At 38.8% G+C, this 22269-nt stretch overlaps 2 protein-coding genes across 2 annotated transcripts in view; both read left to right on the forward strand.

Moving 5' to 3' along the window:
* P4HTM (prolyl 4-hydroxylase, transmembrane) overlaps positions 1-5080 on the forward strand; it is a 27704-nt gene extending 22624 nt beyond the window's left edge. Inside the window, exons 7-9 of the mRNA XM_077276525.1 lie at positions 1-88; positions 563-686; positions 1685-5080. The exon at positions 1-88 is cut by the window's left edge and continues 3 nt beyond it. Of these exons, the coding sequence (XP_077132640.1) occupies positions 1-88; positions 563-686; positions 1685-1902 (430 nt within the window). The 3' untranslated portion in view covers positions 1903-5080. The remainder of the gene's footprint in view (positions 89-562; positions 687-1684) is intronic.
* A 9616-nt stretch (positions 5081-14696) lies between these two features.
* UQCRC1 (ubiquinol-cytochrome c reductase core protein 1) lies at positions 14697-21608 on the forward strand. Its single transcript, XM_077276527.1, has 13 exons — positions 14697-14850; positions 16122-16262; positions 16642-16728; positions 17901-18030; positions 18247-18445; positions 18570-18649; positions 18785-18900; positions 19197-19340; positions 19709-19869; positions 20465-20550; positions 20653-20741; positions 21204-21279; positions 21370-21608. The coding sequence occupies exons 1-13, from the start codon at positions 14788-14790 to the stop codon at positions 21432-21434; spliced, it is 1437 nt and encodes a 478-aa protein (XP_077132642.1). The 5' UTR covers positions 14697-14787; the 3' UTR covers positions 21435-21608.
* Positions 21609-22269: the final 661 nt, after the last annotated feature.

Here is a 22269-nt window from a genome sequence, read left to right on the forward strand (position 1 = left end):
CATCACCGTTCTCTTCTACCTGAACAACGTCACCGGCGGCGGAGAGACCACCTTCCCGATCGCAGATAACCGGACCTACGAGGAGCTGGTGAGGGTCCGCCAAATTCTCTACAGGCACAATATGTAATAACGTCCTCCACCAGCACTGCACTCCCGTCATTCTCGGAGGATGGATCCCCACCGAAGCGATGGCGTCTCCTAGCCGTGCACAATCACTCTGTAAAGTCGGAATACCCCTTAAAGCTGAGACATTGTAAAGGAGTTTTCTCAAAATCACAAGTTATCACCGATCCAAAGGGACCTCCAGCGACCCGGATATTGGGGTCCTGAGTGCAGCATGGGGGGCACATAGCTCCCACCCATAGACAATGATCGGAGCTGAGGCAGAGCTTGTGTCCCCCAGCCCCATTCAGGAGGAGAATCTCCGGAGTGCTGGGGGTCCCAAGGATAGGGGATAGCTTTCGATTTTGGGAAATGGCTTTTAATTCTCCGATTCCATGCACAATTCATATAGGGGGTCCTACCGTTTCCATTTATCGTCTTTTTTTCTCTCTTTTCTTAGTCTTTGATCCAAAACGACGTCGATCTGAGAGACACGCGGAAACATTGCGACAAGGGGAACCTGAGAATAAAGCCGCGGCAGGGAACAGCTGTCTTCTGGTACAATTACTTGTCCAATGGCAAAGGTACGCAGGTTACGTTACCAGCCGCACCGGACCGCGGGATCTGGGGGCTGGATGCATCGCCTCTTGTCGAAATCCATTTTTTTTTCCATCAAGTTATTTTTTTTTTAAATGAAGGACTAGGTTGAAAAAATAGCTTTTTTTTTTTGCACAATTATTCCTTATGCACCAGTGATCAGCCTTTCGATGCCGTAGCTGTGGTGCCGGACCCTTCATATATCCCCCTATGGAACGTAGTAATAAGAGTTTGCTAGCAGCCACCACTAGAGGGAGCCCGGGAGCTGACTGCATACAGCGAGCTCCATCCTCCGGTCATGATTTGTGTCTATACCGGTCAGTTGGGTTCATACATAAAAAAAAAAACAGGTTTTCTGAGATTTTCCAAAGAAAATATTTGTAAGTAATTTTTTTCATTTTTTTTCATTTTTCGTTTTTTATCGTATCTTTAGTACAATCAGAACATTATTTTTGTTGTTAATGCAGAGCTGTACCTTGTATAGTCATAGACTTGCATTTTACAATTGTGTCTGCCTGCAGTGACCACTAGAGGGGGCATGTGAATGACCTGTGTACACTCAGCTCTGAGGCTCCCCCTAGTGGTGGCTGTAGGCAGACAGAATTTTATCATTAAACGCTATGACTTATGCATGAGATTCTGAGCTGTTATTGTATATAAGATATGATGATAAATGTCTGTCTTTAGTCTTAAAGGGGATGTCCAGGACTAAGTTATTAATGACTTATTCCTACCTGACACTTTCAGTTCTCAGCTCAGATTTGGAGCCTCGGCTGATGGAAGTTTACAGTGTAGGGAGCTGGGATATCCCATCCGAGCTGTTACCTGAGAACAGCCATTACACAGTATATGGAGCTCCAGCACCAGATATCGGCTGATCGGTGGGGGTACCAGGTGTCGGACCACCAGCGATTTGACATTGATAAGCTCATCAGCGGCTTAGTCTTGGACAACCCCTTTAAGTGTTATTTTTTTCCACTATTAGGCTGGGTCGGGGATGTGGACGAGTTTGCTCTCCATGGCGGCTGCCTCGTGACAGAGGGAAGCAAATGGATTGCCAACAACTGGATCAACGTGGATCCCAACAAGGCGCGACAGCTGTGGTTCCAGCAGGAGATGGCCCGATACGCCAAGGACGAGCAAGAAAGCCAGAAGGAGTGGACGGTGGACAAGTCGTACAAGGACATCCATGTGGACTTGTAGGAGGAGAAGAGCACGGATAGTAGCCGACGCCGGGACAGAGCGCCGCCATCGCTTCCCCGTCCTCTACACGCCCCGTCCATCTTGCTCCACTGCCTGGTTTTAGAGCTGGGGGCTTTCGGTCTGGGGGGCCGCCATCTGGGCCCAAGTATGGAGGCAACGAGGAGAGTCTGCATGGCGGGTATACAGGGAGGGCGGCACAGACGGGCTCGTCACACAGGGCAGACGGATATGTCGCGCTGAGCTGGAGTCTTTGACTTCTCGTTATACGCGGCCAGGTTACATTTATTTGTAAAATTTCCAATTTCGCAAGTCTAACACCACCGAACACATTGACATTCATATCACCTGCATCAAATCTGGTCGGTCACGGGTTAAAAAAGAAAAAAAAATAGCTGCCTTGTCCGAGCAGGTCTCCTGCTGATCCCTATGACAACACTTCCAGTCCTTCTTTCCTTAAAGGGGACTAATGCGAATCGGGCTTCACACCCGTGTCCGCATCTGTAGGGTGCAGATATTGGTGTTAATGGCGATCTACATCCATGCAGTATCCCATAGCCCAACACAACGGTCAAACTAGACAGCGGCTTTTACTAGAGACCGTGGATCTTCGGTATTTATTATGAAGGTATACAATACCTTCATAGAACACGTTAAAGGGGCTTGTGTCCTCTCTGGCACCTCGTCATTTTAGACTCATTATTCTAGCAGATTGGACACTCCAAATCCCGCGCATAGAGTGACATGGTGTAATTCTGCCTACCTGCAGCCACCACTAGAGGGAGCTCACGCTTTTATTACTGGAAGCACGGAGCTCCCTCTAGTGGTGACTGCAGGGAAACAGAATTCTATCATTTAACTGTCTGTGCAGGGGATTTGGTTCTATGTATCAGATACATGGTACAAAGATATATAAAATATATGACGGATCTATTACGACAAGCTTTTTTCCTGTACCCATGAGCTGAGGAATGAACCATATCATCAGTGCAAGCATAACAAATTCTTTATCATCAGACGGGGGTCACCTTTTTTTTTTTTGTTTTATTGCATTTACACCCAAAGAATAACAGATTTATTTATTTATTGATCATAATCAGGGTTTTTGCATGAATTGATGATGACTGTGGATGAGCAGTTAAAGTAGTCAGCGTGGCTCCACTTTATTGGAAAAGCGCGGAAAAAATATGAATCCTCTTTTATATTTATTTTTCTATTTATTCATTATTGTACATTTTTTGAGATCTGTAGCTTTAAAATGTTTCCATAATGGATCGAAGGTGAGAAAATAACATATCCCGAGCACAAAGACCCCATGGGCATCATCGCCTCTGGATACAATGCAAAGAAGTATCAGACGTAATCGTGCGAGCTGCTGTGATCAGTGTTATAAATTATGTCTAGCTTTAATGGTCAGATCATGTTTTGTTTTTTTCCTGTGCTGATTAATTTATTATCTTTTTAGGGATCAAAGCTTCATTTTTCCGATACAGAGCTCCAAATCCCCAGCATTGTAGAAATTAAATTGATAAGCGAAAACTCCTACAACTTTATGTTTGCAACTTTCAGCCACCACTAGGGGGAGCTCACTGCAGACAGTTTTGTGACTGAGTTCAATATGTAACTTTCTATGCTTTAATCTTGAGCTCCACCTAGTGGTGACTGCAGGTAGTGAAAATACCATTTTTGTTTTTGCAAATTCTGTTTTCATCTCTCCTACTAAAACACTTTAATATTGGTTGACATAGCTGTACAATGATTTTTTTTTTTAAGACAGGTTGTAATTTTGAGTGACACCATTTATTTTACCATAAGGTACTGAAAAATTTGAAAAAAAAAAAGTTTTAAGTGGATTGAAAACGTGACAAAAATTAAATTCCGCCTCTGTTTTCATGGTTTAGTTTTTACGACATTGATTGCACAGTAAAAAAATTGACCTGTAAACGTGACTCTACGGGTCAGTATGATTACGGAAGATACTAAACATTTTTTAGATTTTAAATTAAAAAAGAAAAATAATCAGAACCCACTTTTTGGGTTTTGTAGTCTGCAACTCATTTTTTATTTTTCTACTTCTGGACCTTCATGACAACTTGTTTTATTTCCATGGCTGTAGTTTGTTTCTTTTGTCTATAAATGACTTTAAATGGCTATTATTACATTTTTGTGGATGATGCGGTGATTGATAATCAGCAATTCTGCTTATTTTGTTATTTTAATTCTTCCCATGCTTTTGTAGACCTTTTTTTCACGTGGGCAACCCCTTTAAATGATATAATTTTGTCTACCTGCAGTCACCAGTAGGGGGAGCCCCGGAGCTCACTGCGTACACTTTATACATTGAACGCAACACCGTAAACTGAGCTCTTCAGCTCCCCTAGTGGTGACTGCTTGTAGTCACAATTTAAAGTGGTTTTCCTGGGACTTTTACATGGATGATCTATCATCAGGATAGGTCATTAAAATCTTAATGGTGGGGTCTGATCTTTTGGTACCCCATTTTATCAGCTGTCAACTAAGAACAGCATTGCAGCGCTCTGCACATTGTGTTGTCCCTGAACAGTACAGCAGCTTTCTCCTATTCCACTTTCATGGGAGCGAGCCTGCAGTACCACTCATGGCCACCAGTGTGCATAGCGCTGCAGCACTAAATCGGAGGCCGGTGGAAAGCTGTGGGGGTCCGGACCCCAGTGATGGGGATACATCAATGATGAGTATATGCAGGGGATTTGGAGCTAGGCTGCCATTACCCGCTCCACTGCTGAGCCGGGGCCATCACATTTTCTTCTCTGTTCACATCTAAATTCAGAATTCTGCACCTTTTATTGATAATGAAGATCCCACATGTCTGACAACGGGAGATAAACTGTTGTCTGTTTCCAAGAGCAACCAGGAAATATTGTAAAGGCAGCTCTGGATGTGAATGGAGCAAAAGCGAAGTGTGAACCCGACCTTATATCTTACATCCTCGCTGCTTCTGCACATGAAGAAATGTTACCGGAAATGTTTCACGTCTGTTCTACCTGTTACAGGTTTATATCTGTGTCACCTTCACTGTTTACATCACCAGAATGGCCACATGTTATTTATTAGCACGTTTCACTTTATCTCAATGTTTCCTCCGATCATGATGTTTGTTCCTCTGATTAAATTATTGAAAAATAAAAATCTATTCATATGGTCCAGGCCCTGCGCCAATCATTATACACCATGACACGCTGCACATAATACTCCACCTGCTCCTGTTATACTATCCATATACATAGGGGCAGTATTGTAGTAGTTATATTCTTGTACATAGGAGCAGTATTATAGTAGTTATATTCTTGCACATAAGGGCAGTATTATAGTAGTTATATTCTTGTACATAGGAGCAGTATTATAGTAGCTATATTCTTGTACATAAGGGCAGTATTATAGTAGTTATATTCCTGTACATAGGAGCAGTATTATAGTAGTTATATTCTTGTACATAGGGGCAGTATTATAGTAGTTATATTCCTGTACATAGGAGCAGTATTATAGTAGTTATATTCTTGTACATAAGGGCAGTATTATAGTAGTTATATTCCTGTACATAGGAGCAGTATTATAGTAGTTATATTGTTGTACATAGGGGCAGTATTATAGTAGTTATATTCTTGTACATAGGGGCAGTATTATAGTAGTTATATTCTTGTACATAGGGGCAGTATTATATTAGTTATATTCTTGTACATAGGGGCAGTATTATAGTAGTTATATTCTTGTACATAGGGGCAGTATTATAGTAGTTATATTCTTGTACATAGGGGGCAGTATTATAGTAGTTATATTCTTGTACATAGGAGCAGTATTATAGTAGTTATATTCTTGTACATAGGGGGGCAGTATTATAGTAGTTATATTCTTGTACATAGGAGCAGTATTATATTAGTTATATTCTTGTACATAGGGGCAGTATTATAGTAGTTATATTCTAGTAAATAGGAGCAGTATTATATTAGTTATATTCTTGTATATAGGAGCAGTATTATAGTAGTTATATTCTTGTATATAGGAGCAGTATTATAGTAGTTATATTCTTGTATATAGGAGCAGTATTATAGTAGTTATATTCTGTACATAGGGGCAGTATTATACTAGTTATATTCTTGTACATAGGAGCAGTATTATAGTAGTTATATTCTTGTACATAGGAGCAGTATTATAGTAGTTATATTCTTGTACATAGGGGCAGTATTATAGTAGTTATATTCTTGTACATAGGAGCAGTATTATAGTAGTTATATTCTTGTACATAGGGGCAGTATTATAGTAGTTATATTCTTGTACATAGGAGCAGTATTATAGTAGTTATATTCTTGTACATAGGAGCAGTATTATAGTAGTTATATTCTTGTACATAGGGGCAGTATTATAGTAGTTATATTCTTGTACATAGGGGCAGTATTATAGTAGTTATATTCTTGTACATAGGAGCAGTATTATAGTAGTTATATTCTTGTACATAGGAGCAGTATTATAGTAGTTATATTCTTGTACATAGGGGCAGTATTATAGTAGTTATATTCTTGTACATAGGGGCAGTATTATAGTAGTTATATTCTTGTACATAGGAGCAGTATTATAGTAGTTATATTCTTGTACATAGGAGCAGTATTATAGTAGTTATATTCTTGTACATAGGGGCAGTATTATAGTAGTTATATTCTTGTACATAGGAGCAGTATTATAGTAGTTATATTCTTGTACATAGGGGCAGTATTATAGTAGTTATATTCTTGTACATAGGAGCAGTATTATAGTAGTTATATTCTTGTACATAGGAGCAGTATTATAGTAGTTATATTCTTGTACATAGGGGCAGTATTATAGTAGTTATATTCTTGTACATAGGGGCAGTATTATAGTAGTTATATTCTTGTACATAGGAGCAGTATTATAGTAGTTATATTCTTGTACATAGGAGCAGTATTATAGTAGTTATATTCTTGTACATAGGGGCAGTATTATAGTAGTTATATTCTTGTACATAGGAGCAGTATTATAGTAGTTATATTCTTGTACATAGGAGCAGTATTATAGTAGTTATGTTCTTGCACATAGGAGCAGTATTATAGTAGTTATATTCTTGTACATAGGGGCAGTATTATAGTAGTTATATTCTTGTACATAGGAGCAGTATTAGTTATATTCTTGTACATAGGAGACAGTATTATAGTAGTTATATTCTTGTACATAGGGGCAGTATTATAGAAATTATATTCTTATACATAGGAGCAGTATTATAGTAGTTATATTCTTGTACATAGGAGCAGTATTATAGTAGTTATATTCTTGTACATAGGGGCAGTATTATAGTAGTTATATTCTTGTACATAGGGGCAGTATTATATTAGTTATATTCTTGTACATAGGGGGCAATATTATAGTAGTTATATTCTTGTACATAGGAGCAGTATTATAGTGGTTATATTCTTGTACATAGGAGCAGTATTATAGTAGTTATATTCTTGTATATAGGAGCAGTATTATAGTAGTTATATTCTTGTACATAGGAGCAGTATTATAGTAGTTATATTCTTGTACATAGGAGCAGTATTATAGTAGTTATGTTCTTGTACATAGGAGCAGTATTATAGTAGTTATATTCTTGTACATAGGAGCAGTATTATAGTAGTTATATTCTTGTACATAGGGACAGTATTATAGTAGTTATATTCTTGTACATAGGAGCAGTATTATAGTAGTTATATTCTTGTACATAGGAGCAGTATTATAGTAGTTATATTCTTGTACATAGGAGCAGTATTATAGTAGTTATATTCTTGTACATAGGGGCAGTATTATAGTAGTTATATTCTTGTACATAGGGGCAGTATTATAGTAGTTATGTTCTTGTACATAGGAGCAGTATTATAGTAGTTATATTCTTGTACATAGGGGCAGTATTATAGTAGTTATATTCTTGTACATAGGGGCAGTATTATAGTAGTTATATTCTTGTACATAGGAGCAGTATTATAGTAGTTATGTTCTTGTACATAGGAGCAGTATTATAGTAGTTATATTCTTGTACATAGGGGCAGTATTATAGTAGTTATATTCTTGTACATAGGGGCAGTATTATAGTAGTTATATTGTACATAGGGAGCAGTATTGTAGTTATATTCTTGTACATAGGAGCAGTATTATAGTAGTTATATTCTTGTATATAGGAGCAGTATTATAGTAGTTATATTCTTGTACATAGGAGCAGTATTATAGTAGTTATATTCTTATACATAGGAGCAGTATTATAGTAGTTATATTCTTGTACATAGGGGCAGTATTATAGTAGTTATATTCTTGTACATAGGAGCAGTATTATAGTAGTTATATTCTTGTACATAGGAGACAGTATTATAGTAGTTATATTCTTGTACATAGGGGCAGTATTATAGTAATTATATTCTTGTATATAGGGGCAGTATTATAGTAGTTATATTCTTGTACATAGGAGCAGTATTATAGTAGTTATATTCTTGTATATAGGGGCAGTATTATAGTAGTTATATTCTTGTACATAGGAGCAGTATTATAGTAGTTATATTCTTGTATATAGGGGTAGTATTATAGTAGTTATATTCTTGTACACAGGAGCAGTATTACAGTAATTATATTCTTGTACATAGGAGCAGTATTATAGTAGTTATATTCTTGTACATAGGAGCAGTATTATAGTAGTTATATTCTTGTACATAGGAGACAGTATTATAGTAGTTATATTCTTGTACATAGGGGCAGTATTATAGTAGTTATATTCTTGTACATAGGAGCAGTATTATAGTAGTTATATTCTTGTACATAGGAGCAGTATTATAGTAGTTATATTCTTGTACATAGGAGCAGTATTATAGTAGTTATATTCTTGTACATAGGAGCAGTATTATAGTAGTTATGTTCTTGTACATAGGAGCAGTATTATAGTAGTTATATTCTTGTACATAGGAGCAGTATTATAGTAGTTATGTTCTTGTACATAGGAGACAGTATTATAGTAGTTATATTCTTGTACATAGGAGCAGTATTATAGTAGTTATATTCTTGTACATAGGGGCAGTATTATAGTAGTTATATTCTTGTACATAGGGGCAGTATTATAGTAGTTATATTCTTGTACATAGGGGCAGTATTATAGTAGTTATATTCTTGTACATAGGGAGCAGTATTGTAGTTATATTCTTGTACATAGGGGCAGTATTATAGTAGTTATATTCTTGTATATAGGGGCAGTATTATAGTAGTTATATTCTTGTATATAGGAGCAGTATTACAGTAATTATATTCTTGTACATAGGAGCAGTATTATAGTAGATATATTCTTGTACATAGGAGCAGTATTATAGTAGTTATATTCTTGTACATAGAGGGCAGTATATAGTAGTTATATTCTTGTACATAGGAGCAGTATTATAGTAGTTATATTCTTGTACATAGGGGCAGTATTATAGTAGTTATATTCTTGTACATAGGGGCAGTATTATAGTAGTTATATTCTTGTACATAGGGAGCAGTATTGTAGTTATATTCTTGTACATAGGGGCAGTATTATAGTAGTTATATTCTTGTATATAGGGGCAGTATTATAGTAGTTATATTCTTGTATATAGGAGCAGTATTACAGTAATTATATTCTTGTACATAGGAGCAGTATTATAGTAGTTATATTCTTGTACATAGAGGGCAGTATATAGTAGTTATATTCTTGTACATAGGAGCAGTATTATAGTAGTTATATTCTTGTACATAGGGGCAGTATTATAGTAGTTATATTCTTGTACATAGGAGCAGTATTATAGTAGTTATATTCTTGTACATAGGAGCAGTAATATAGTAGTTACAGTCATATGAAAAAGTTTGGGCACCCCTATTAATCTTAAGCTTAATGTTTTATAAAAATTGTTTTTTTTTGCAACAGCTATTACAGTTTCATATATCTTATAACTGTTGGACACAGTAATGTTTCTGCCTTGAAATGAGGTTTATTGTACTAACAGAAAATGTGCAATCTGCATTCAAACTAAAGTTGACAGGTGCATAAGTATGGGCACCCTTATCATTTTCTTGTTTTAAATACTCCTACCTACTTTTTACTGACTTACTAAAGCACTTTTTTTGGTTTTGTAACCTCATTGAGCTTTGAACTTCATAGCCAGGTGTATGCAATCATGAGAAAAGCTACTTAAAGTGGCCACTTGCAAGTTGTTCTCCTGGTTGAATCTCCTCTGACGAGTGGCATCATGGGCTCCTCAAAACAACTGTCAAATGATCTGAAAACAAAGATTATTCAACATAGTTGTTCAGGGGAAGGATACAAAAAGCTGTCTCAGAGATTTAACCTGTCAATTTCCACTGTGAGGAAAATAGTAAGGAAATGGAAGAACACAGGTACAGTTCTTGTTAAGGCCAGAAGTGGCAGGCCAAGAAAAACATCAGAAAGGCAGAGAAGAAGAATGGTGAGATCAGTCAAGGACAATCCTCAGGCCACCTCCAGAGAGCTGCAGCATCAACTTGCTGCAGATGGTGTCACTGTGCATCGGTCAACTATACAACGCACTTTGCACAAGGAGAAGCTGTATGGGAGACTGATGCGAAAGAAGCCGTTTCTGCAAGCACGCCACAAACAGAGTCGGCTGAGGTATGCAAAAGCACATTTGGAGAAGCCAATTTCTTTTTGGAAGAAGGTCCTGTGGACTCATGAAACCAAGATTGAGTTGTTTGGTAATACAAAAAGGCGTTATGCATGGTGGCAAAAAAACACAGTGCGTTGTATAGTTGACCGATGCACAGTGACACCATCTGCAGCAAGTTGATGCTGCAGCTCTCTGGAGGTGGTCTGAGGATTGTCCTTGACTGATCTCACCATTCTTCTTCTCTGCCTTTCTGATGTTTTTCTTGGCCTGCCACTTCTGGCCTTAACAAGAACTGTACCTGTGTTCTTCCATTTCCTTACTATGTTCCTCAAAGTGGAAATTGACAGGTTAAACATCTGAGACAGCTTTTTGTATCCTTCCCCTGAACAACTATGTTGAATAATCTTTGTTTTCAGATCATTTGACAGTTGTTTTGAGGAGCCCATGATGCCACTCTTCAGAGGAGATTCAAACAGGAGAACAACTTGCAAGTGGCCACTTTAAGTAGCTTTTCTCATGATTGCATACACCTAGCTATGAAGTTCAAAGCACAATGAGGTTACAAAACCAAAAAAAGTGCTTTAGTAAGTCAGTAAAAAGTAGGTAGGAGTATTTAAAACAAGAAAATGATAAGGGTGCCCATACTTATGCACCTGTCAACTTTAGTTTGAATGCAGATTGCACATTTTCTGTTAGTACAATAAACCTCATTTCAGGGCAGAAACATTACTGTGTCCAACAGTTATTAGATATATGAAACTGAAATAGCTGTTGCAAAAAAAAACAATTTTTATAAAACATTAAGCTTAAGATTAATAGGGGTGCCCAAACTTTTTCATATGACTGTATATTCTTGTACATAGGGGCAGTATTATAGTAGTTATATTCTTGTATATAGGGGGCAGTATTATAGTAGTTATATTCTTGTACATAGGAGCAGTATTATAGTAGTTATATTCTTGTACATAGGAGCAGTATTATAGTAGTTATATTCTTGTACATAGGAGCAGTATTATAGTAGTTATATTCTTGTACATAGGAGCAGTATTATAGTAGTTATATTCTTGTACATAGAGGGCAGTATATAGTAGTTATATTGTATATAGGGGGCAGTATTATAGTAGTTATATTCTTGTATATAGGAGCAGTATTATAGTAGTTATATTCTTGTACATAGGAGCAGTATTATAGTAGTTATATTCTTGTACATAGGAGCAGTATTATAGTAGTTATATTCTTGTACATAGGGGCAGTATTATAGTAGTTATATTCTTGTACATAGGAGCAGTAATATAGTAGTTCTATTCTTGTACATAGGGGCAGTAATATAGTAGTTCTATTCTTGTACATAGGGGCAGTAATATAGTAGTTCTATTCTTGTACATAGGGGCAGTAATATAGTAGTTATATTCTTGTACATAGGAGCAGTATTATAGTAGTTATATTCTTGTACATAGGAGCAGTATTATAGTAGTTATATTGTATATAGGGGGCAGTATTATAGTAGTTATATTCTTGTATATAGGAGCAGTATTATATTAGTTATATTCTTGTATATAGGAGCAGTATTATAGTAGTTATATTCTTGTACATAGGAGCAGTATTATAGTAGTTATATTCTTGTACATAGGAGCAGTATTATAGTAGTTCTATTCTTGTACATAGGGGCAGTATTATAGTAGTTCTATTCTTGTACATAGAGGGCAGTATATAGTAGTTATATTGTATATAGGGGGCAGTATTATAGTAGTTATATTCTTGTACATAGGGGTAGTATTATAGTAGTTATATTCTTGTACCTAGGAGCAGTATTATAGTAGTTATATTCTTGTACCTAGGAGCAGTATTATAGTAGTTATATTCTTGTACATGGGGCAGTATTATAGTAGTTATATTCTTGTACATAGGAGCAGTATTATAGTAGTTATATTCTTATACATAGGAGCAGTATTATAGTAGTTATATTCTTGTACATGGGGCAGTATTATAGTAGTTATATTCTTGTACATAGGGACAGTATTATAGTAGTTATATTCTTATACATAGGAGCAGTATTATAGTAGTTATATTCTTGTACATGGGGCAGTATTATAGTAGTTATATTCTTGTACATAGGAGCAGTATTATATTAGTTATATTCTTGTATATAGGAGCAGTATTATAGTAGTTATATTCTTGTACATAGGAGCAGTATTATAGTAGTTATATTCTTGTACATAGGAGCAGTATTATAGTAGTTCTATTCTTGTACATAGGGGCAGTATTATAGTAGTTCTATTCTTGTACATAGAGGGCAGTATATAGTAGTTATATTGTATATAGGGGGCAGTATTATAGTAGTTATATTCTTGTACATAGGGGTAGTATTATAGTAGTTATATTCTTGTACCTAGGAGCAGTATTATAGTAGTTATATTCTTGTACCTAGGAGCAGTATTATAGTAGTTATATTCTTGTACATGGGGCAGTATTATAGTAGTTATATTCTTGTACATAGGAGCAGTATTATAGTAGTTATATTCTTATACATAGGAGCAGTATTATAGTAGTTATATTCTTGTACATGGGGCAGTATTATAGTAGTTATATTCTTGTACATAGGGACAGTATTATAGTAGTTATATTCTTATACATAGGAGCAGTATTATAGTAGTTATATTCTTGTACATGGGGCAGTATTATAGTAGTTATATTCTTGTATATAGGAGCAGTATTATAGTAGTTATATTCTTGTACATAGGGGCAGTATTACAGTAGTTATAGTCTTGTATATAGGAGCAGTATTATAGTAGTTATATTCTTGTACATAGGAGACAGTATTATAGTAGTTATATTCTTGTACATAGGAGCAGTATTATAGTAGTTATATTCTTGTACATAGGAGCAGTATTATAGTAGTTATATTCTTGTATATAGGAGACAGTATTATAGTAGTTATATTCTTGTACATAGGAGCAGTATTATAGTAGTTATATTCTTGTACATAGGGGCAGTATTATAGTAGTTATATTCTTGTACACAGGGGCAGTATTATATTAGATATATTCTTGTATATAGGGGACAGTATTATAGTAGTTATATTCTTATACATAGGAGCAGTATTATAGTAGTTATATTCTTGTACATGGGGCAGTATTATAGTAGTTATATTCTTGTACATAGGAGCAGTATTATATTAGTTATATTCTTGTATATAGGAGCAGTATTATAGTAGTTATATTCTTGTACATAGGAGCAGTATTATAGTAGTTATATTCTTGTACATAGGAGCAGTATTATAGTAGTTCTATTCTTGTACATAGGGGCAGTATTATAGTAGTTCTATTCTTGTACATAGAGGGCAGTATATAGTAGTTATATTGTATATAGGGGGCAGTATTATAGTAGTTATATTCTTGTACATAGGGGTAGTATTATAGTAGTTATATTCTTGTACCTAGGAGCAGTATTATAGTAGTTATATTCTTGTACCTAGGAGCAGTATTATAGTAGTTATATTCTTGTACATGGGGCAGTATTATAGTAGTTATATTCTTGTACATAGGGACAGTATTATAGTAGTTATATTCTTATACATAGGAGCAGTATTATAGTAGTTATATTCTTGTACATGGGGCAGTATTATAGTAGTTATATTCTTGTATATAGGAGCAGTATTATAGTAGTTATATTCTTGTACATAGGGGCAGTATTACAGTAGTTATAGTCTTGTATATAGGAGCAGTATTATAGTAGTTATATTCTTGTACATAGGAGACAGTATTATAGTAGTTATATTCTTGTACATAGGAGCAGTATTATAGTAGTTATATTCTTGTACATAGGAGCAGTATTATAGTAGTTATATTCTTGTATATAGGAGACAGTATTATAGTAGTTATATTCTTGTACATAGGAGCAGTATTATAGTAGTTATATTCTTGTACATAGGAGCAGTATTATAGTAGTTATATTGTATATAGGGGGCAGTATTATAGTAGTTATATTGTATATAGGGGGCAGTATATAGTAGTTATATTGTATATAGGGGGCAGTATTATAGTAGTTATATTCTTGTACATAGAGCAGTATTATAGTAGTTATATTGTATATAGGGGGCAGTATTATAGGTGGTAGTTGTGTAATCGTCATTTCTGACCTCCCAGCAGCAGAGGGCGCACTTAATCTAGTATACTTTCCTTTCCTGTGTCTTCTTGCGCATGCGCTCGTCTGTCTCAGTGTCACCTGGAAGATGGCGGCGTCCGTGTACAGAGCCGGCAGTGCTGCGGGCAGGGTCCTTCTTTCCTCCCGCTCGGTAGGTGCTGCTCGGTACCGGTTGGCGGTGGGAGTCCGGGTGGGCAGTGGGGGCGGTTATCTCTCGTTATGTGGTTGTCAGGTTGCTGTGTGGAGAGGCCGCCGCTGTGTGCGGTGAAGGTCATCCTGTCCGGAGGCCGCCGGTGCTCGGTGCCGTTCTGCGCTCTTATCACCGGCCTCTCCCGGGATTGTTATCTGGTGTCAGTTATTGGGGAGTGAGGACATTTAATGATTCTTTTGATTCTCTGCTATTAACCCCCGATTATCCGGCGTCCGCTCCTTTGGACGATGTGGTCATGTGACCGTATTCTGAGCCTCTGTATAATCTCTAGGACTTATGTGTATTGCAGACAGCGCCCCCCGGCCCTCAGGTCGTGTCCGGTACTGCAGTTCTGCCTCTGTTTTTTCAGCGTAGCGGAGGTGTAATACCAGACACAACCCGGGGACAGGGAGGGGGCGCTGTTCATATAATGAAGCTGTGTTTTATTAATTATGGACTCTCTTTCAGGAATATAAATCAATGGCCTATGATTAGGATTTACGATTAGGGTGCGGGGACGCTGTGAGCCTCTATTGGTCTTGTCCATGTGACACCGCTGCAGGGCTCGTTACAGTGTATCAGTGTGCACTGCGAGGCACAGACAGACATGAGGGAGTAATATGCTTGTGTCTTTATGTAGTAATCTGAGGGCATCACTAATATTGTGATTAGCCAGCTGCTCACTGAAATGGAGTCGCAGCTGCACAGCACAATACTACTGCATTACGTTCTCTATGCTACTACTTTATAGCAAGTGTTACCTTTTATAGCACTTTCTATAAAGCAGTAGCACAGGTAACATTATACAGTAGAATTGTGCCTTGTAGCTGCAGATCCAGCACTATGGTAATGTGAAACATTTACCATGAAGCAACAGTAGCAGGAAAATATACAGCAGTACTGAGCAGTGTAGCTGTGAATCATCCTGCACTGAGTTGAGATAACACTTGCAATAAAGCAGCAGCATTAGAGAATATTACACAGCAGTATTGTACAGTGCAGCTGTGAATCCAGCACCAGGGTGAAATAAAACATTTTCTAGGAAGCAGCAGTAGGATTATTCGGCAGTACTGAGCAGTGTAACTGCGATTCCTTCACTTGATGTATAACACTTCATAGAAGCAGCAGGGGTTGTGTCTTTGCTTCTCACTTTTTCACCCCGATAGATAGCGGCAGGTGGACACACTGTAGGTTTGGTGGATTATAATCCTCTTCTGATTTTCTTCCCGCAGTCGGCACTGTTAGGTGTGACGAGGAGCCGCAGCGCTTTGTCCTATGCGCAAACATTAAGTAACATTCCCGATACCCAGGTGAGCGCTCTGGAGAACGGACTGCGCGTCGCCTCTGAGGAGTCTGGAGAGCCCACGTGCACCGTAAGTCCCAATATCCTGCCGCTTTCTATTAAACTGTGTTTTTCTATTTCCTGCCATCAGCATTTTTTTAAAGCTTTTGTTTTTCTTCCTCCACTTACAAGAACCAGAATGTTTTATTTCTCTGTCGTTATGGCCGTAGGAGGGCTGGTGTTCTGTAGCCGGACGTGTAGTGTAGTAGGGCCTAAGACGGGTGCCCAGAATGGGACCATGTGCATCTGCTGTCTATAGTGCCGGCTCGGGGCTTGAGCCCGTCCCATTCACCCGCACTGGCCGGTGGGCGTACATGTTGGGGAGTGATTAGAATATTGATGAGGTCTTGTAGTAGATGAAGGTGCAGGAATGGTTTGGGACGTCCATTTTATTTCTGTCTCTTCTGTAGGTCGGTGTGTGGATTGGAGCCGGAAGCCGCTATGAAAATGAAAAGAACAATGGAGTGGGATATTTCCTGGAACATCTGGCCTTCAAGGTGAGAGACAATAAGGTTCAGCCTCCACTTCAGAGCAGGGAGAGCGGCCTCCATCTTCGTCTCTAATACGGTAGTGGGTCACCGGCAGGTCTGTGGTGTCGGCGGTGACGCTGCCGCTTCCTACAGGAGTCGGAGATCCAGAGTGGTCGCCTCTGCTGCCGGACTGGTCACTTAGGATCTGCCTGATCTTATATGCGAGGCCGATAGTGACTACTGTCCATGGAAAATGACCAACCCCTTCCTGTTGGAGCCAGTTTTCATTTTTACATTTTTTTTCTCTTCTAGTAATTTTTTAATTTTTCTGTTGACATCCACAAATGAGTGCTTGTTATTTTTTGTAGTTTTGATGGACACAGTCACTGTTTTGTAATGTCCTGAAAAAAGGGAAAAAACAACAAAAGTATCAAGTTGACTTTTTGTTTAGTTGTTATAAATATTTTTCTTTTATATTTTTCTTGTTTTTAATAAAAAATCAGAACTCATAAAATGTAATTGATTTTCTGAGATCGGCAATGTTTTCTGTTCTCATTGTTTTCTGTTCTCATTGATGGAGCAGTATGAGGACTCGTTTCTCTTGTGCTGAGATGCATTTTTTTATTGATACTATTTTGGGTTATATTTAACATTTTCATTGATTTTTTTTTTTTTTTTTTTTTCGGTAGTTGCATTGACAGAAAAACTAAAATTTGGGTGTTTTGATCTTTTTATGTTACACAATTCAAAGGTTGGACTTTCAAGAACATGGTAATACAGAATATATATATATATATATATATATATATATATATATATATATATATATATATATATATATATATATATATATATATAATATGTGTATATATATATATATATATATATATGTATATGTATATATATATTTTATTTATTTTTTTTGACCAAACATGAGGGTGGTTTGACCTGCGATTATAAAGCTTCTTAGGAGTACAAAGATGGAAGTGATGCAGACGGGAGGGCCTTCAGTATTAACATAGATGGCATTGCATTTTAGCCATCATCTGTCGGTGATCACCTGAACCTCCACACCGCTTAGAACCACTTAAAGAGATTGACATCAGCATCATGTCAGTGGTTCTTATCGTTGTTCCCCTCTGATATGTTATATGTGATAAAATATAAACTTTTTTTTCTATTAAATCTCTTTCATCCAGGGAACAAAGAAGCGCCCCCAGGCCGCCCTGGAGCAAGAGGTGGAGAGCTTGGGAGCCCACCTCAGTACTTACACCACCCGGGAGCAGACGGCTGTCTACATAAAGGCGCTGTCCAAGGATCTGCCTAAAGGTAAGGCCCTCATTGTGGGCTTCATGGATGTAACTAACAGTCCTTGGCTGCAGGAGACGACATAATGAGGCCAGACATGCTGGATATCCTTCTCCCCGATCACTCGATCGTACCTGTGGCCCGAGCTTTACCTCTAAATCCTAATGCGATTTTTGGCTCCGATCTCCCAGGACTGGAAATCCAGTGTCTGATTATTTTTTTTTCCTCTGTTCTCAGCTGTTGAGATCCTGGCTGACGTAGTCCAGAATAAGAGCCTGGAAGACTCTCAGATCGAGAAGACGCGAGAGGTGGTGCTGAGGGAGATGCAGGAGCTCGACTCTAACCTCGAGGAAGTGACGTTCGATTATCTCCACGCCACCGCGTTTCAAGGAACCCCCCTCGGCCAAACCATTGTGGGTCCATCAGAAAATATAAAGTAAGCAAAATCTGGAAAGGTCGTCATCGCTTTGTCTACGTGACATTATTTAATATTAGTTCAGTGACAGTCGTAGATGACTCCTCTAGGACAGGTACTCATCTATTGTGATCTCTTCTTCCAGGAGGTTCACACGGGCCGACCTCCTTGAGTACATCAACCTTCACTACAAGGCTCCTCGTATGGTCCTTGCTGCTGCAGGAGGTAACGCTGCTCCCTTCTTAGGTCCTATAGAATTATATAAACCCCGTCTGCAATCCCTCCAGCCTGCACGACCCATGTTACAGCAGGAAATGATTATTACATCTCACTTATTGTATGTAATATGCATATTTTCAGGAATCAATCACAAGGAACTGTGTGAACTCGCCCAGAGACACTTTGGCGGCCTTTCTTCAGAATACGAGGACGGTGTCATCCCTGTGCTCGCTCCGTGTAGGTTCACAGGAAGCGCAGTGAGTATATGAATTGAGCCTTTTTCAACCAGCGCATCTGAACTAAAGCCAAATTAAAGATGATATACCGTTCATTGTACACTGCTCCTATGCAAACAATGTCTTACTCCACCAGTGATTGTATGGATGAGCCATAGAATCATTGTATGGACCCGGCAAATTCGTTTCATTGACAGATCTGCTGGGTCCAGTATGAGCATTTTGCACCATATGACCCCATTATCTTGTGTTCTGTGTAATATTGATAATTATTTTTCCTCTTTGTCCTTTTTTTTTTTTTTTTTTTTTTTTTTAAGCTCTCTGCCCGTAATGACGACCTGCCCTTGGCTCACGTTGCCATTGCAGTCGACGGGCCGGGATGGAACAGTGCCGATAACGTCGCTTTGGCTTTAGCCAACACCATCCTCAGCAACTACGATACTACATATGGAGGCGGGAAGGTAAGGAGAGTAAATCCAGTGTTCTCCTCTCCTGAGAAAATAGTTTAGACCTTAATACCACACGTGCGTTTCACTGAAGCGTAATGTGAACTCTGCAGCCAAACAGCGGGCACTGATTGGCTGCAGCGCTCTTGTGACACCCCCACTACATGTTCGATGATGAGTACGGGACTAGAGGTGAATATTAATTTTTTTTATTGGGGGTTTGTCCAACAGTGGACCATCCCTTTAAGAAACCGTTAAGAAATATATTTTTTAATTAAAAATAAATTAAATAGTCAGAAATAATGAAACATGATATCGCATTAACTGTGCGGAGATTTTTATTTTTTCAAGAAGTTTTAATCATTTTTTTATTTTATTTTCAGAATCTCTCCAGCAATGTCGCGAGAGCTGCAGCCGAGTACAATTTGTGCCAGAGCTTCCAGTCCTTCAATATCCGTTACTCCGACACCGGACTCTTCGGGCTTCACTTCGTGACCGATAAGCACAGTATTGAGGACATGCTCCATATTGCTCAGGGAGAGTGGTGAGGAGATGAGCCGATAGTGCTGGGGAAGCATGAAGGGGTTTAAAAAAAAAAAAAAAAAAAAGGGTTGTCCGGGCATCCATTTAATGCTAAAAAATACTGACTGGTGGGATCATCAGTATTAGATATATGTAAATACCCCAATCGGTGGAATTTAGCAGCGGGTCCTATCCTGCGGCGCCACCGGAGGAGAATGTGGTATTACATAGAACATAAGTTACCAATTAGTGATGAGCGAATATACTCATTACTCGAGATTTGTCGAGCACGCTCGGGGGTCCTCCAAGTATTTTTTAGTGCCCGGAGATTTAGTTTTTCTTGCCGCAGCTGAATGACTTACATCTGTTAGCCAGCATAAGTACATGTGGGGGTTCCCTAGCAACCAGGCAACCCCCACATGCACTTATGCTGGCTAACAGATGTAAATCATTCAGCTGCGGCAATAAAAACTAAATCTCCGAGCACTAAAAAATACTCGGAGGACCCCCGAGCGTGCTCAGGAAAACCTGAGTAACGAGTATATTCGCTCATCACTATTACCAATCAATCGCTCCTTATAGAAAAATCCTTAGTGTCTCTACGATCTGTACCCCAGGATGCGTCTATGTACCAGCGCAACAGACGGGGAAGTGTCCCAAGCTAAGAAGACGCTGAAGACTGCTCTAGTGGCCCAACTGGATGGTAAGTGGGGTTCTAATTGCAGGGAATCCTACGATGGTAGATCCCTCAGCTTATTACATCTTTGTGATTTTTTTTTTTTAATTTTTGTTTTCTCCTTTAAAGGAACAACCCCGGTGTGTGAGGATATTGGGCGCCAGGTATTGGCTTACGGTCAGCGCGTCTCCTTGGAGGAATGGAATTCCAGGATTGATGTGAGTATTGAATGCTTGGTCTGTGGGTGGTCACGAAGCTGTTTCTGTGCCCCCAGAATGCAGCTGCACCCCCTCTGCTATCGTTTCTGTGGATGGCAGACCACTGGGGATCAGGATGCACAGATCGGTCTGAGCAGCTCTTATTTCCATAGACATTGCCATAACCTCGCATCAGATAATAAAGGAAATGAAACCCTCTCCCGACCGTCCCGTATACACATGCACGCTCCCCTCAGTTGAGCATGCATGTGTTTTGAATACTCTGGCGTTGCCTTTTTTTCTATAGAAAATACAATGATCTGCTTTAGAAATTCATCTTGCCCAATCATTTACAAGTCCTCCACACACACAGGAGGGGTTCACTGAAGGTTTTTGGTTTTTTTTTTTTTTGCTAATGTGAATTGGGGCTGAGCACATGTGCTGTAAGGATGAAATATTCATCTCCGATGTGTCTTCCTACAGGCCGTCAATGCCAAAACACTGAGGGACGTGTGCTCCAAATACCTGTATGATCGGTGCCCTGCCGTGGCTTCAGTCGGTAGGTGCCAGCTTCGGGATGCACTTATGCTCGGAGTCTGAGCCGCAGGTGCAGTCTTACTCATTGCATCGTCCTCTTGTTTTCCCCCAGGTCCCGTCGAGCAGGTTCCTGACTACAACCGTATCCGCAATGCGATGTACTGGCTGCGTTTCTAAACTCCAGAAAACCTCAGTTTTGTCCTTTTAAGAAGCTTGTGAAGAAAAAAAGTTTGGTTTTTTTTCTCTGTCCCTTTTATGCGGCTGCAGCAGAACTTGTCACCAGGTAGAACTTGTAACATTGCTTCTGTTCCCAGAATTGCTGAAAACATGGAATAAAGTTAATTTAATCAGTGTGATTGGTGACGACTTCACTTTCGATGCTGCCCGCATCACAGGTAACGCTGCTGACAATCTTGGATTTCTTGAGATTCTGCACAGATGATTTCAGCTTTGGTGTTTAATTCATATGCAAATGAGCTGCAAAGTGCATCTGGGCGTGACAAAGCACTTTCAGCTCTTTAACCCACACTCCTTATTTCGCACGCTGCGTCTTGATGAACAGGACCTGTCAATCATTGCATCAGGCAGAGAATATGGAGATGGTTGGAAGTTCTTCGACACGCCCCATACTTTAATGTGAGAGGCATATTTTATTTATTTCAGATCTTAGCAGCGAGACACTTTACTGCTCTCGCCCCTGCAGCTGCCATTGAGGTCTGCTCGACAGCAGCGCCCTCCAGTGGCCATACCCTCCAATCTCCTGACTCCTCAGTAGCAGGATCCTGTCCCACCCTTAGCAGACATGATGCTGCCCCCCGGCTGTTTTCTGGTTACTATAGAAAGTCCCGACATGTTAGAGGTGCAGACATTTTACAAGTAACGTCACCTCGGTGTCCGCCGAAGCTTAAGATTTATTTCACTGCCTCCATAAATCAGCTGGAAGGTTGATGGATATGTAAGAAGACAGGCAGCCGTTGTTACGGCACGCAGAAGCACACAGAGGGCATGTGGA

This window comes from Ranitomeya variabilis, chromosome 8 (genome assembly GCF_051348905.1).
Source record: "Ranitomeya variabilis isolate aRanVar5 chromosome 8, aRanVar5.hap1, whole genome shotgun sequence".
Taxonomy (NCBI): Eukaryota; Metazoa; Chordata; class Amphibia; order Anura; family Dendrobatidae; genus Ranitomeya; species Ranitomeya variabilis.